Here is a 16,106-nt window from a genome sequence, read left to right on the forward strand (position 1 = left end):
AAGTCTCAAGGAAGTGCCTTGGAGGAGCATAATTTCCACTCTCCTCAGCAATTCTTTTTTCACTTCAGGCAGCAGTGAACCTTTGAGTATCCACTATCCCTTACACCTATCCTGTTAATGGGGAGCAGGGTTCCTCCCTTTTTAATTCTCCACACACCTTTTTCTAATCTTCTGTACTCCCCCCTGCCCCCGGGCACTGTTGGAGAGAAGTAGCCTGCAGTTTACCTAGACATACTGGGAAGAAAGCTTTCTCTCCCCACCCCCACCCTACTACTTTTGCAAGGGACTGTTCCAGGTTTTTGTGGGCTCTGGACAATAAGAGTATCAGTGGCCCCCCTTTGGTACTATCCATTTGGCATCCCCACTTCATCCTCTAACCACACCCTTTCCCTACCACCAATTTGATTTCAAGCTAGAATCCATGCAAAAACAAAAAAACAAACCACCAACTGGCTAAATAGGCATAGGACTACTGGGCTGAAAGTCTTGTCATAGGGTAGCCAAGTCAGTGGAGTGGAAGAGGGAGCTTTTCTACAGGAGGCTGTTAATCACTGTATCTACTTTCAGTTTTGACATAGAATTAAGATCTGAGCACTACACAACGAGCTTTTCCTTTCCTGCTTTTCCATTACATAACTTCTAGGTGGTGCTGTGCTATAGCAGAATAGCACAAATACACAAGTAGGAAAATACCTTTTATTTCACTTTCAGAAATAATATCCCATTTTGCCCACTCTACTGCCCCCTCCCACCCCAGAAAGTGCTCTTAAAAAACAGAAGCAAAACTGGAGGATCATGACAGATTAAAAAATCTTGCCCAAAGAACCTGTAAACAACCATAAGGACTCATGGAGCGGACAATAAATGCCTCATGTAGAAAAGCTCAGGGTGAGCAATCTAAGCCATCTGCCCTATCCTCACAACTCAGTAGAACTTGCTTCTGAGCAAGCATGAGGAGGGATCAGGCTGCAACCCTTCCCCCGAAAGTAACTAAGGCTACAATCCTATACCCACTTACCTGGGAGTAAGCCCCACTGAATTCAGTACTGTCTTCTGAATAGACATACCTTATGGATTGCATGATCAGGGCAACCTTATGCAGCATGCTATCAACTAGGGTGGCCAGATGCAAAACACCTTGTATAATTCTGCAGAAGTCAGAGGGAATCTTAGCAGATGTAGTTCACATAACAAGCTACACCCGCTGAAATTCCCTCTGACTTCTGCAGAGCTATTCAAGGTACAAGAGGCCTTGCCATCATTTGCATCTGGGCATCCTACTATCAACTGGCAAAACTTTTCCTGGACTACACTACATAAATGTATTTGTACATGATTAAGACTACAATTCTATGCACACTCTCCTGCGAGTAAGCTCCACTGAACACAATGGGACTTGCCTCTGAGGTGGACTTACATAGGATTGTACTGTGAGGATGCAATCCTAAACACACTTGCAGGGGTGTGCCCAACTGGACACAACAGGGCTCAATTCTGAGTACACATACATAGGATTATACTGTAAATGAGCAGGAGTAAACTATTTGGTCAATTTCCTGTTTGATCATGTCTTCTCACCTAACCCAAAGCAAGAAGAGTTTGGCTGGGGGTGGGGGGCAGAGCAGCATAAAGAGAACAAACTATATCGGTAGAAAGGACATTTTTAGTTTTATTTAGGTAAAGCAAGGAGCCTTTAAATTCTTACTTTTACTTAAGGGGCAGGAAATGGCTAGCTGCTGGCTTGCAACACACCCAACAGAGCATGTCCTCTGACCTCCTAAGAACGTAGGAAGAGCTGTGCTGAATCAAATCAAGGTCCATTCTGTTCACACAGTGGCCAACCAACTGCCCACAGGAAACCCACAAGCAGGACTTGAGTGCAACAGCCCCCTCCTGCCCAAGTTCCCCAGCAACTGGCGTACATAGGCATACTGCCTCTCATACTGGAAGTGGCATATACCCATCAGGACTGGAAGTGGCATATAGCCATTGATTGCTTTCTCCTCCAGGAATCTGTCCAATCCCCCTTTAAAGCCATCCAAATTGGTGGCTATCACTACATCTTATGGAAGTGAATTTCATAGTTGTGAAGTACTTCTTTTTATCTATCTTCACACGTGTGTGGTGCTGTTGCCTCCACCCTCACACACTACACCCCACCCAAGCCAGAAAGCTCCAGAGACTATTGTGATGGGGCAACAACTGGGCAGCACAGAGAAAGTCATTGGCCGGGTTTGCACAATCATTTTGATCCATGGTCTGTGGTTCCATAACCTAGATTGTCATGTCATCCTAAACCAGTGAGGATGGGTTGTTGGTGTGATTAACAAACCAGTGAGAAACAACTGGCTGTTTTAGAGATGTGGGTGGTTTCTTAACCGTGGGTGGTTTCTTAACCATGCTAACAACCCACCCTCGCTGGGTTTGAATGACACGACAACCTATGAGCGAGGCTTGGGTGACGGAACAGGTGCCTGCAAACGTTTTGGCACATGCCACAAACCACAGTGGCTGATTTAAACCACCATGGGTCAAAACGATTGTGTGAACCAGGTAAATGTCATGGCAGGAAGGCAGCAGGGCACATCAGACACGGTAGTAGACTCTCCTGAAGCCCCAGGCCCTGGCAAAAGCCTCACAATCCCACCCTGTAATGTCAGACCTGACTGTTATAAATGCTGCAGGAGAATGAACATGCATCAAAACTCTTATGCACAGTAAACCATCCCTGGATGGCAACAACAGCATTAGAATTATGAAAAGCTACTTCCTTTTTCACTCAAACTTTCATCTGAAAAATCTCAAGAGTTATACTAGAGACTCCTACCCTTCCCCCCCCCAAATAGTTGGTACAAAAATAAGGGTGCTGCTGCACTCGTGTCCTGCTTGTGGGTTTCCCGTGGGCAGCTGGTTGGCCACTGTGTGAACAGAATGCTGGATTAGTCGGACCCTTGGTCTGATCCAGCATGGGGCTTCTTATGTTCTTAAGTGCTCTGCTAAAATTCTGGTTTTATTGGCATAGGAATACAAAATGCCTTGCACACTGTGTGGAGACCTTTGATCCTTGTACACATGGGAATTCTCACTTACCTGGCAACATGGGCTTCCACACAGGAATCCCTCCATTTTATACAGCTCCCCTTATACAGCTTTGACCCCTGAGCACTCCCAGAGCTGACCCACATGACGTTTCTGTAGGTTAGCTAACTAGGTTAACGTATGGCTCCTGTAGATTAGCTAACCACCTGGTTAAATCACACAACACTCCACATGACTGCACCACAATAAACAGGCGCTTGAAATACCTGTGTTAACGTTGATTCTTTCTTCCCCCTGCTGTTTCCCACAATTTAAGTAATAGTTTCCAACATGGGATGGCACACTTCCAAATGCTCTCCTAAAATGTTTGTCTTGCTTCCCAATGCTGTACTACCTATGAGTACTGAACTGCTGTACTAGTGAGTAAAGTTCTTAGTCAACTTACTCAATTGCCAAGAATGCTAACTTTTGCTAACTTACTCAATTGCCAAGAATGGATTACTCTAAGTTGCTAACATTTCTATTTAGATGTACCCACTTGTGCATAGAGCTGAAATGTGAAAAATTTAAAAATTACATCTAGATGTGATTTGCTAGCATAGTCTAGCTGTAATTTTATAATTATTTTTTCCAATTAAAAGGAAAGTTAACATCAGAAGTACTTTAAAATGAATTTGCCTGTTAGAAATATGTTGGATAAACATCTAGAACTAACTTCTTTGAGAAACACGATAGTTGGCAAACAAGTATACTATGATAAATTAATAGCCTCAGGTATTTTAGAATCAGACGCTTATTGAAGATATTTGACTTTGAGGCCCAGGTGGTATTTTAATATCTTCTTGAAAATTCATAATTGTTATAAACACAAACAATCGAGTACAAAATGCATGAAGTAGTGTTCATTTCAAGGAACATATTTTGTGCCTAATGTATTTTATTTATTTCTAAGGATTACAATTTTTCAAATAAAATAATCACAAAAGGTTGTACAGGTGCTACATATATATTCTTATACTTAAATAGCTGTACAACAGCTGTATTTTCAACAACATAGGCAAAATCAAGAAGATATAAGCACTTTTAGGCTCCGTTTATTATTTATTATCCAAAGAGCTCAAGGTGACATACATGGTTCCCCCCTCCAATTTCATCCTCACAACAACCCTGTGAGGTAGGTTAGGCTGAGAGGCAGTGACTGGCCCAAGGCCACCCAGTGAACTTCATGGCTGGATGGGAATCTGAACCTTGGTCTCCACAGTCCTAGACCTGTGACACTCTAACCCAGCCTCCTCACACTCCCCCCAACCTGATGCCCTCCAGTTGTACTGGACTACAACACCATCATCCCTAGCCAGAATGCACATGCCCAGCCAGCTGGGGATAGTGGGAGTTGTAGTCCAGCACATCTGGTGGACGCCAGGTTGGGGAACGCTGCTCTAATGACTATGCAGCATTGGTTCTCCACTGGAGAACTAAATACAAATTGATCCGCACAACTTTAAAATGTTTAACACTGGCTATACTACAGCTAATGTTATGAATCACTCAACACAGCGCTTTTAATTTTAAGTGCCTTCCATTCTGAATCGCAGGCACACTTACAACACGCCTCTGAAGGAACACTTCAGGATGCCTGAAGTCACTGAAGCCTGACTCCTGGAAAAGTGATACAATCTACTGGACTTAGCCGGTAGTCCATGCCCACTTTCTCTTTCAACCAATGCAATCGACACGTCAGACATTACCCCTAACTGCAATAGTTGGGGAAATAGGGGGGGATTTAAAAATGTGCTATCCAGAAAAGAAAAACCCACCCTGCGCAGCCCATTTAGTTTGCTCCTTGGATTTTCAAGGTTCTTGCCACTAGTTCAGAACACTGCCTAAATGCTGGAAATGTCCGATATGTACAATTCCACACAAGGCAACGTCTATGAGGAACCCCTGAGTTCCTGGTGCAAAATAAAACCCGGAAAGTGACAGTTTTAGAGGATGAACTTTCACATCACTTTTTGTGCTTGGGAACGGAAATCTGAGTATGGGAAATAAAGCCATATGAACATACACGGCTCCCTTACACCACATCGGGCCACAGGCTCACCTTGCCCTGGATGAACTGTTCTACTCTGATTGGCAGCAGTCTCCAGGGTCTCAGGCATACAAGGCATATGCTCCACTGAGCTATTGCTCCTCCCCATGGACAGGGTAAATGTATACATGTCCAAAATTACGCATGGTGTGGAGAACGTGGATAAGGAGATGTTTTTCTCCCTCTCTCATAATACTAGAGCCCGGGGTCATCCCATGAAGCTGATTGGTGGGCGATTCAGGACACAGAAAAGGAAGGACTGCTTCACACAGCGCATAGTTAAACTATGGAATTTGCTACCACAGGATATAGTGATGGCCACCAATTTGGATGGCTTTAAAAGGGGGTTGGACAAATTCCTGGAGGAAAAGGCTATCACTAGCTACTAGCCTTGATGGCTATGTGCTCCTCTAGTATCAGAAGCAGTATGCTTAAATTCCCCAGTTGCTGGGGAACATGGGTGGGAGGGTGCTGTTGTGCTCATGCCCTGCTTGTGGGTTCCTAGTCGACTGCTGGTTGGCCACTGTGTGAACAGAATGCTGGACTAGATGGACCCTTGGTCTGATCCAGAATGGCTCTTCTTATGTTCTTATACGTGCTATGCATTATGGAAGCTATACACAAGTGATCCTTTTCCCATCGGAGATCACACACTTTTAAAGGGGAAAAGCACAAGGTAATATACACTTGCACATATCACATCTAATGCAGCAGGCATCTTTTTTTAACTTGGGTAGGCATACAAAGGTATACAAAATGAGGGTGAAGATCAGTCCCCAGAGTGAAGTCTGTTTTTTTCTGAACTTCCCCCATAAGCGATAAACAGAGCACGTACAGGGAACATGTACAAGCAAGGAGGTCAAGACCAACCCCTTCATGGATCACTGCCTTGTTGTGGCGAAGGGGCTTGCATAACTCAGTGAAGCCATAAGCTATGCCGTGCAGGGCCACCCAAGACGGACAGGTCATGGCAGAGAGTTCTGACAAAATGTGGTCCACTGGAGAAGGAAATGGCAACCCACTCCAGTATTCTTGCCAAGAAAACCCCATGGAACGTATCACAAGGCTAAAAGATAAGACACCGGAAGATGAGCCCCTCAGGTCGGAAGGTGTCCAATATACTACTGGGGAAGAGCAGAGGGTATTTCCACGTAGTGCCAGAAAGAGTGAAGCGGCTGGGCCAAAGCCGAAAGGACACTCAGCTGTGGATGTGTCTGGTGGTGAAAAGAAAATCCGATGCTGTAAAGAACAATATTGTTTAGGAACCTGGAATGTCAGATCAATGAATCAAGGTAAGTTGGAGGTGGTCAAACATGAGATGGCAAGATTGAACATCGACATCTTGGGAATCAGCGAACTCAAATGGACAGGTATGGGCGAATTTAATTCAGGTGACCATCATATCTACTATTGTGGGCAAGAATCCCTTAGAAGAAATGGAGTAGCACTCATAGTCAACAAAAGGGTGGGAAAAGCAGTACTGGGGTACAATCTTAAAAATGATAGAATGATCTCGAATCCAAGGCAAACCATTCAACATCATAGTAATTCAAGTCTATGCCCCAACCACTGATGCCGAAGAAGCTGAGGTTGATCGGTTCTATGAAGACCTACAACACCTTCTAGAACTAACACCAAAAAAAGATGTCCTCTTCATCATAGGGGATTGGAATGCTAAAGTAGGAAGTTAAGAAATCACCGGGATAACAGGCAAGCATGGCCTTGTTGTACAAAATGAAGCAGGACAAAGGCTAATAGAGTTTTGCCAAGAGAACACGCTGATCATAGCAAACACTCTTTTCCAACAGCACAAGAGACGACTCTACACATGGACATCACCAGATGGTCAATATCGAAATCAGATTGATTATGTCCTTTGCAGCCAAAGATGGAGAAGCTCTATACAGTCAGTCAAAACAAGACCTGCAGCTGACTGTGGCTCAGATCACGAGCTGCTTCTTGCAAAATTTCGGCTTAAATTGAAGAACATAGGGAAAACCACTAAAGCATTCAGGTATGACCTAAATCATATCCCTTATGAATATACGGTGGAGGTGAGGAATAGATTTCAGGGATTAGACCTGATAGACAGAGTGCCTGAGGAACTATGGATGGAGGTCCGTAACATTGTTCAGGAGGCAGCAACGAAATCCATCCCAAAGAAAAAGAAATGCAAGAAAGCCAAGTGGCTGTCTGATGAGGCTTTACAAGTAGCTGAGGAAAGAAGGGAAGCGAAAAGCAAGGGAGAAAGGGGAAGATATATCCAACTGAATGCAGAGTTCCAGAGAATAGCAAGGAGAGACAAGAAGGCCTTCTTAAATGAACAATGCAAAGAAATCGAAGAAAACAACAGAATGGGAAAGACTAGAGATCTCTTCAAGAAAATTGGAGATCTCAAGGGAACGTTTTGTGCAAAGACGGGCATGATAAAGGACAAAGAAGGCAGGGACCTCACAGAAGCAGATGAGATGAAGAAGAGGTGGCAAGAATACACAGAAGAACTATACAGGAAAGATCTGAATGTCCCTGATAGCCATGATAGTGCGGTCACTGAACTTGAGCCGGACATCCTCGAGAGTGAAGTCAAGTGGGCCTTAGGAATCATTACTAACAACAAAGCTAGCGGAGATGACAGTATTCCAGCGGAGCTATTTAAAATCCTAAAAGATGATGCTGTTAAAGTGCTGCACTCAATATGCCAACCAATTTGGAACACTCAACAATGGCCGCAAGACTGGAAAAGGTCATTTTACATTCCAATTCCAAAGAAGGGCAATGCCAAAGAGTGTTCAAACTACCGCACAATTGCGCTCATTTCACATGCCAGCAAGGTGATGCTCAAAATCCTACAAGCTAGGCTTCAGCAGTATGCAAACCGAGAACTACCAGAAGTACAAGCTGGGTTTAGAAGAGGCAGAGGAACTAGAGATCAAATCGCCAACATTCGCTGCATCATGGAGAAAGCAAGAGAATTCCAGAAAAACGTCTATTTCTGCTTCATTGACTACGCTAAAGCCTTTGATTGTGTGGATCACAACAAACTGTGGCAAATTCTGAAAGTGATGGGAGTACCAGACCACCTTACCTGTCTCCTGAGAAACCTGTACGAGGGTCAAGAAGCAACAGTAAGAACCAGACATGGAACAACCGAGTGGTTCAAAATTGGGAAAGGAGTACGACAAGGCTGCATATTGTCACCCTGCTTATTTAACTTATATGCAGAGTACATCATGAGAAATGCCGGGTTGGATGAATCAGAGGTCGGAATTAAGATTGCTGGGAGAATTATCAACAACCTCCGATATGCAGACGATACCACCCTAATGGCAGAAAGCGAAGAGGGTCTAAAGAGCCTCTTGTTGAGGGTGAAAGTGGAGAGTGCAAAAGCTGGTTTGAAACTCAACATTAAAAAAACGAAGATCATGGCATCTGGCCCCATCACTTCCTGGCATATAGAAGGGGAAGAAATGGAAGCAGTGACAGATTTTACTTTCTTGGGCCGTAGACGGTGACTGTAGCCATGAAATTAAAAGACGCTTGCTCCTTGGGAGGAAAGCTATGGCAAATCTAGACAGCATAGTAAGAAGCAGAGACATCACCTTGCCGACAAAGGTCGGTCTAATCAAAGCTATGGTTTTCCCCATAGTAATGTATGGCTGTGAGAGCTGGACTATAAGGAAGGCTGAGCACCGAAGAATTGATGCTTTTGAACTGTGGTGCTGGAGAAGACTCTTACGAGTCCCCTGGACTGTAGGAGGTCAAATCAGTCCATCCTAAAGGAAATCAACCCTGAGTGCTCACTGGAAGGACAGATACTGAAGCTCCAATATTTTGGCCACCTAATGCGAAGAGAAAACTCTCCGGAAAAGGCCCTGATGCTGGGAAAGACTGAAGGCAAAAGGAGAAAGGGACGGCAGAGGATGAGATGGCTAGATAGCATCACGGATGCAATGAATATGAACTTGGGCACACTCCGGGAGACAGCGCAGGACAGGAAGGCCTGGTGTGCTATGGTCCAGGGGGTCACGAAGAGTCGGACACGACTGAACGACTGAACAACAACAAGACCACTCCCACCGGTCCTGTCCCTGACCTACATGCATTCAACAGAGGTTGTGAACAGATCATACACAAGTACAAACCATATGTGTGTGGGCTTATTTGTGTGATCAAGGATCCTTCTTTTTGCAGAGCCTCAGTTTACACAGGTAGTTTGTACATGTGTGGATCTTTTGTAAAGGTTGGGGGTGGGGCCAGCAGGCCTGATCTTGAACCGTCCTTCCTTCTCCACACATTACCTGTTGCGAGAGCTGGGCTTCTAAGTGAGCCCAGATGAAGTCCAAGAGTGATAAGTGTGTGAGGTCGAAGAAGTAGTCTCTGAACCTTGATGACTGGGTGGATAAGTAATTAGGAAAATACAGGATTTTATTTTAAATTTAACTATCATTATGTTTCTCCTTGAAAAAAAATGAAAACAGTTGATAAACTCAAATCTAAATATAAGCATATTAGGTCTATACTTAGAATCTATTAAAATGAATTAATACCCTTTCTCCACATCATAAGGAAATACAATTTTTGGGGTCAAGATTCTAAATCTGGCACAATTGGTTAAATACTACATTGCTATTATGGGCTAGATGTCTTGGTGTGGTCATATTTTAATGCCCTTTAAACAACCTGAGCTCTGCAATTTGCTCAGTATTGGAGTAATGAGTTATGTTTGGAATAATGAGTTATGTTCCGTATAAACAAACAAGGACATTTTCTTTTCATCTTCTGAAAATAAACTGCTCTGCCCAGTAAACAACTACTAAGTTACTTTTGGAAAGTTCTGGACCCTCAATTGTCTTTAAACAAAGAAACATATGCACCCACTTTGGCTGCAATAAGCAAAATGTTTGGATTGTTAGCTACTTTTTGTTTCTGGAATAAAAATGAACTGTTTCAGTTCAGGAAGGAGGGTTATGCAATATACAAGAAGCAGCAGAAGTGAAACAAAAAGTAAGAACACTGGAATGAAGAGAGAGGAACATTGTTTAGTGTGCAACTTCATGTGTTTATTCCCAGTTTACCAATGAGAAGAAAAATAATCATTTTTGCTGCTAACTGTAAGAAAGATCCTTACACACACGTGTGCATGTGTATGCACACTCAGATGTATACATGTATGTTTCCACACCCACAAACATATATAATACAAAGCAAATGGTCCAACAGAGGTTACATGCTCTATTTACTTGTTACTTTACAAGTAACATGCTTTAGTGGTTAGATCAACCAATTATTAGGTATCATGTTTAGAACATATGTGAAATGGGAAGTGCAATTTTAATCATTTATTAAAGGAGCAATCTTAGGGCCCCTAGAGAGAGTGGGGAGGGGGAGATAGGATATTTTAGATTCCTCGATCTGAGGTCAGAGACAGTGCTCCGACCTCAGATCCAGGAGTCCGACCTCCCCACCCCCTCATAGCCAGCACAGAGAGAACTTTGCCAGCTGCCTTTCCAAGCTCACAAAAGCGACCTGGGAGGGAAAGGTGGCATGCTGGTGGGAGAGGAGAGAAGGGAACTGGGGAGGCCGGTTACACTGTATCCCCAAGCCTCCCCAGCCTCCTTCCCTCCCACTGTGCCGAGTCCCAGCTAGACAGACAAAAAAGCCCATCTAGCTAAAATGCAGAGCAGAAGGAGCACAAAGGTGAGGATCACCTCTGCAACTCCTCCCACTCTGTATTGGATTCTGAGTTCAGATGCTTACAGCCATCCTGAAGAGATTGCGCCCTAAGAGAGCAATCCTATGGGGCACCACAGGATGCTGTAGATCTCCTCCTCCATAGACAGAGCTACAAGCACGGAAGAGATCCAGCCGGGACTGTTCCCTCCCCCACCCACTCTGGAAAGCTGCTCTTAAGAGGTTGCAACTGTGACCTGGTGAGACAAGTCAGGGAGGAAGAAAAGGCAGCATCCAGGTAGGTGGGGAGGGGAGAGGCAAGGCTGGATTTCACAGTGTCCCATGGGCTCTCTAGTCCCCTTTCCACCCATCGAGAGATAAGTCAGAGAGATGGGCTCAGAGGTTTGTGTAGCTGCTTAGAAAAATTTAAATAGAGGACAGACAGACAAGCAGAGGGGACAGAAGCCAAGGAGTAGTTTGTGTGACTGCAATTAAATGTATCTAGATTTTTCTTTCCAAACACCAGCCATTGTGTTAGGACTGAGATTGTGGTGCAGGTGTGTGCATGTTTCCACCCTTCCTGCCTCACCAAGGTTGAGGTGACCACCATCCCAGAAGCCAACGCTGGGGCCAATCATGCATTAACATACCATTCATTTCGCTCTAAGGTGAAGAGGCCAGGGGGTTCCTATGGAGTACAGCCTGCTGTACTGATGTAGCACTACTATAACTGCAGCTTTATTCAAGTCATTGCCTTAACATGAGAAGGCTTGGGAATCCAGGCTTTATGCTTCTCTATATTTAAGAAAAATCCCAAGAACAATAGCAGCGGAATGATAAAATGAGCTCACAATTCAGCAAAGACTGGATCAACAAGTTGTAGAAGATTTCCGATAGTCTTTGCCAACAGCATACTCTCAGGATCAAATACAGCTACACCCATACAATGAGCTTGCAAAATGTAACCTCCACTCCCAGAAAACAAGGTGGCAAATCTAGAGTTTTAAGTTAAAAAAACTCACAACAAACACTGGTAACTTTTTTAAAGAAAAAATGCAGCCTTCCCCCCCCCCCCCAATGTGCTGGGGATGATGGGAATCCAACACATCTGGAAGGCAGCCAGGTTGGGGAAGGCAGGTGTAGGGGATTTAAGTCTTCACTGTAGACCAGACATACACACCCTTTCAAAGCCACTGGGAAACGACAGCATAATAAACACCATATAAGACATCAGTATCCTTATCATAGATATATATCTTCCCTAAGATAATGCAGCAGTTATCTATATACTGTCATCTGTAACTGTCATCACCTGGATAAATGCACTAGGAAAATGGAGATTCTCGAAAGAAATAAAGGTTTATTTAAACCTTGCTTAACTTTCAAGAAAGGTACTTTGGGATTTGTCACATGAACATCCAAAAGTGAATGATCAGCTAAAATTTCATTGTGATTTGTACTCACCTGTAAACATTTTTGTAACAGCTTTGCTCTGCTTCCGGGCAGAGCACAGGAGCAGCAACCATGGAGGAAAAAATTCATAGTGGCTAGCAAGAAGTTCGGCTATAGTTCCAGATAAGGCTGTAGAGGTCTGGTCACCTTCTGCAATGTTACAACCCTCATCTACTGAATCTACGAGGAGGAAGAGACTTTGCTGCAGGGGGTTGGTTCCCAAAAGGGGGAGCAGAATGCACCTATAGCAAAAAAAAAAAAGGAAAGAGAGAAGAATTATATACACACACACACAATTTGGAATTATAGTCTATTTAGAATTACCAGCCCCAGAATGAAGTTTGCACATACACTGACAAAGTGGTGCTTGCTTGATACACAAAAATAGAGACTGACAAGGAATTCTTTTCCTGATATTGTTTCAGCCACTTTAACATTTGATGGGGGACTTTAAATGTGCAAAACAAATTACTACATGCACATATGCATCATGCTTATACACAGCAGTAAAAAGAGAAGCCCAAATTTAAGAAAGAGTTAGATATGCACATCAGAATGTACTGAAGTTTGAACAGAGGCATCTTCAGTATGATATGCAGTCCGAGCTAAATTCCAGTAACAACTTTACAGATCTCATACAATTCATAGCAATCCTCTGGAAACTCTTCCAGCACAAGCCCTATTGGAAGCCCTATTGAGCTCTTGAGCTACTCTCATACATTTCCTCAGCCTTGTGCATGAGACGTTAATGCTGGGTGTTCCCATTATGAGATAATGGAAAACCTTAAAGAGCCTGTTTATATGATCCAGTATCCTGAAATATCAACCGCTGAATCCATTTGAGTATACGGTTTGTTTACTCCTGTAAGTAGTAAGCCCAAGGCTGCAGTGAGATGAAGATGAGTCACCTCACTTTCATTGTACGATACACAATTATCTACAGTATAGTTAGCAGGTGTTGTAGGACAGCCTACACAGCTCAGGCATGCCCATTTGCTGCCCCCCCCACACACACTCCAACTGGTGGCAACAGATATAACTACTCTGACATTTCCTCTAGGAAATGGGTCACCCCTCTCACAGATACACACACACCAGTTTGGGAATACGTACCAACACCCATATGTACCAACAGACACAGAATCCACAGAATCATGCTACTCCAGCCACTCAGCTTCATGGGCTCTAGTATTTTAACTCAAGTTGCCCCTTGTGAGTGTAGCGTCAGAGCTACGAACGACAGAAAAATGGAGAGACTATCTTTCACCAAGAACAGTCACATGATTCTTTCTACTGGTAGAGCTCACAATTCTATTGGTAGGGGAGCAGCAGGGAGAAACCGGCCAAAACCAGAGTCACTTCAATAACCCAAGTAACCAGTTATTCTTCTGCAATTCTTTACATATTGTATTCTTTTAAAAATGTATTTTAATCTTTCTTTGTAAACCACCTAGAGATATTTTTTAAATGCACTAAGTGGAATATAACTCTGCCTAATAATACGTAGGCATTTTATCCCAAGATAAAATGTCTCACAACAATAACTCTGGATAAAACCCTTTGAATATTAGAGGTTTGCAATTATAAAGGTGCAAAACTATAGAAAGATACAAGTCAGATCTGAAAAAATAAATACAAATAATTCAGAGCCTGAACATCCAGTGCATAATTTGAGCTTCAGCCTGCAATCCTAAACATACTTTTATATTCTAGTAAGTCACATTGAACTCAGTGGGACTTACTGCTAAATAAATATGCATAGGATTGCACTGTAAATTTATTAAATACAATATTCCTTCACTATCCAAAGTTCCTACTAATGTAAATTCACTCTCTCTTACTATGCGACAGTACATCATAGCAAGCTAGTAATTTTTTTAATTACCGATTATCTAAACTTGTGATTATTCAACATAGCTATTGGGATGAATAAGGTTGTAGTACTATATTATTAACAGAAAAAAATCTTCAACATAACTTGCATTCATGACATACCAAGGAAGTGATTCACCAACCACTTCCAGTAATGAAGCCCCACTGACTGACCAGATGAGTGAAAGACTCGATCCACTTCTGATGCATCATTTTATATTAGCAACCGTTTATCATTTCTTGCATTGGCTTTTACATTTTCTGTATGAAACCAGTTTTCACATTTCACTGTGTTCCTATTCAGGATCAACTGATCACAGAAGTAATTCTTAATTTCCTTTAAGTGATTGAAAGTTCACAGATGGATATTAAATAAGAAAATATAACAAGTTACTGTACAGATTTCATAGTATTTCAAGGAGTCTGCAATTCTAAAGTAGTCTCAAGCTGTCAAAAATGGTCTATGAAAGATGGCCACAGTTCACATTTGGAGCAGTGTTGCTATTCCCCCTCCAACACAAACACACACACACACACACACACACACACTATCAGTATATTTTCACTTAGGTTTTAAAACACAAATTAAATTCCATCTGAAAAAGTGAATGTCATTACAATGCATACAGCTATCATCAATTCCCCAAGGTTAGAGCATTATGCATTACGCATTACAACAAGAGGAATCGCACGATAAAGCAGACCATTTAGGTCACTGCTTAAGTGCATCTAGGAAGCCATTTTCCAACTTCCAACTGCATTATGACCTCAAACTTATTCCGCAGATAGTTCAATAAGGCAAAATGTTCCTGCAATGAAAAAATCCTGCCTAGAAAATAATCCCGTTGTTTTCAAAAAATGCCAACTTGGTTTCAAAGCAGAATAAATTGTGACTCCCCATCTTTGCATTACCCAAATGGTTTGTATCCCAAAAGAGGTAGCAGTCATCCTGAAGGTTAGGCGTTTGAAAATAATCATGATCATCCTGTAGAATAAGATAGGAACAATACACCATCAAACCAAAGTATATGTTAAAGTGGGAAAACAATTTGTATAGTGACAATGAATGGAACAAAGGCAGAGAGCATCTGGTGTCTCTGCATCTCCACATAACACTGGCTCACTCTCTTGATATGAACCTATCCATACCTGTGATCAATATCTGAAGCCATCCTCAAAATGCCTCCTCTGAAGATGGTTCAGAGGATGGCACGAGGGGAGAGGGTCTTTTGAGTGGTGTCCCTGCCCCCCCCCCCATTATGGAATGCTCTCCCCACAGCAAGGCCTGCCTGACACCAATATTGTCATCTTTTTGGTGCCAGGTGAAAACTTTCCTCTATTATCCCAGGCATTTGATGGCATATGATGGTATTGGTTTAATATGTCAGTTGAGTGGTGTTGTTTAACTGTCTGTGGTTATAATTGACATTTTAGTGGTGTTGTTTAACTGTCTATGGTTGTAATTGACATTGACATCTAACTCAACTATTCTTCCCATAGAAGTTGGCTCCAAATACTCATGGCTACTCTTCACGCCTCCCTTCAGTAGCAACAACACCTCTTTACGCTAATCAGCTGCTCTTAAAATAGGCCACCCTTAAACATTCATGACAGTAAAAATCTGCAAAGACTAATCTTTGCAAGGACCTGAGAATCCACCCTCCAAGACTTTCTGGGAAAAGGTCTGCACCAAGGGTAAAGCGCCAGCCAGCCTGGTGCCCCAACATGCACGGTCCCTTCAGAGAAGCAAATGAACCCTCTCCCCCTTACAGAGTGAGCCATACCCACTCCTCCCCACAGTGCAGCCAGGAGAACCAGGACAGCAAGCCCAATCAAGGTCACTGGGGAGGTGGAAGAGGCTGGAGCCTCCCCCTACTCAGGGATAATGGCGGGAATCACTGGGGAGTGGGGGAAGTTTTAAACTCCCCACCCCCAATAACCCTGGCACTGTAGAGATCACGGTTTCCCCATCACGAATAGCAAC

At 43.1% G+C, this 16,106-nt stretch overlaps 1 protein-coding gene across 3 annotated transcripts in view; it reads right to left on the bottom strand.

The window, feature by feature from the left end:
• Positions 1-16,106, bottom strand: part of ANKRD50 (ankyrin repeat domain 50) — a 70,577-nt gene that overhangs the window by 26,517 nt on the left and 27,954 nt on the right. For 2 of the 3 annotated variants that reach the window (XM_084855989.1, XM_084855988.1), the window contains exon 3: positions 12,263-12,492. In XM_084855989.1, the coding sequence (XP_084712115.1) occupies positions 12,263-12,492 (230 nt within the window). Of the gene's footprint in view, positions 1-12,262; positions 12,493-13,363; positions 13,495-16,106 lie in introns of those variants that run through there. The other variant, XM_084855990.1, reaches the window with a different exon arrangement.

This window comes from Heloderma suspectum, chromosome 5, assembly GCF_057233095.1.
Source record: "Heloderma suspectum isolate Gila_16-S chromosome 5, 16-S_ref, whole genome shotgun sequence".
Lineage (NCBI taxonomy): Eukaryota > Metazoa > Chordata > Lepidosauria > Squamata > Helodermatidae > Heloderma > Heloderma suspectum.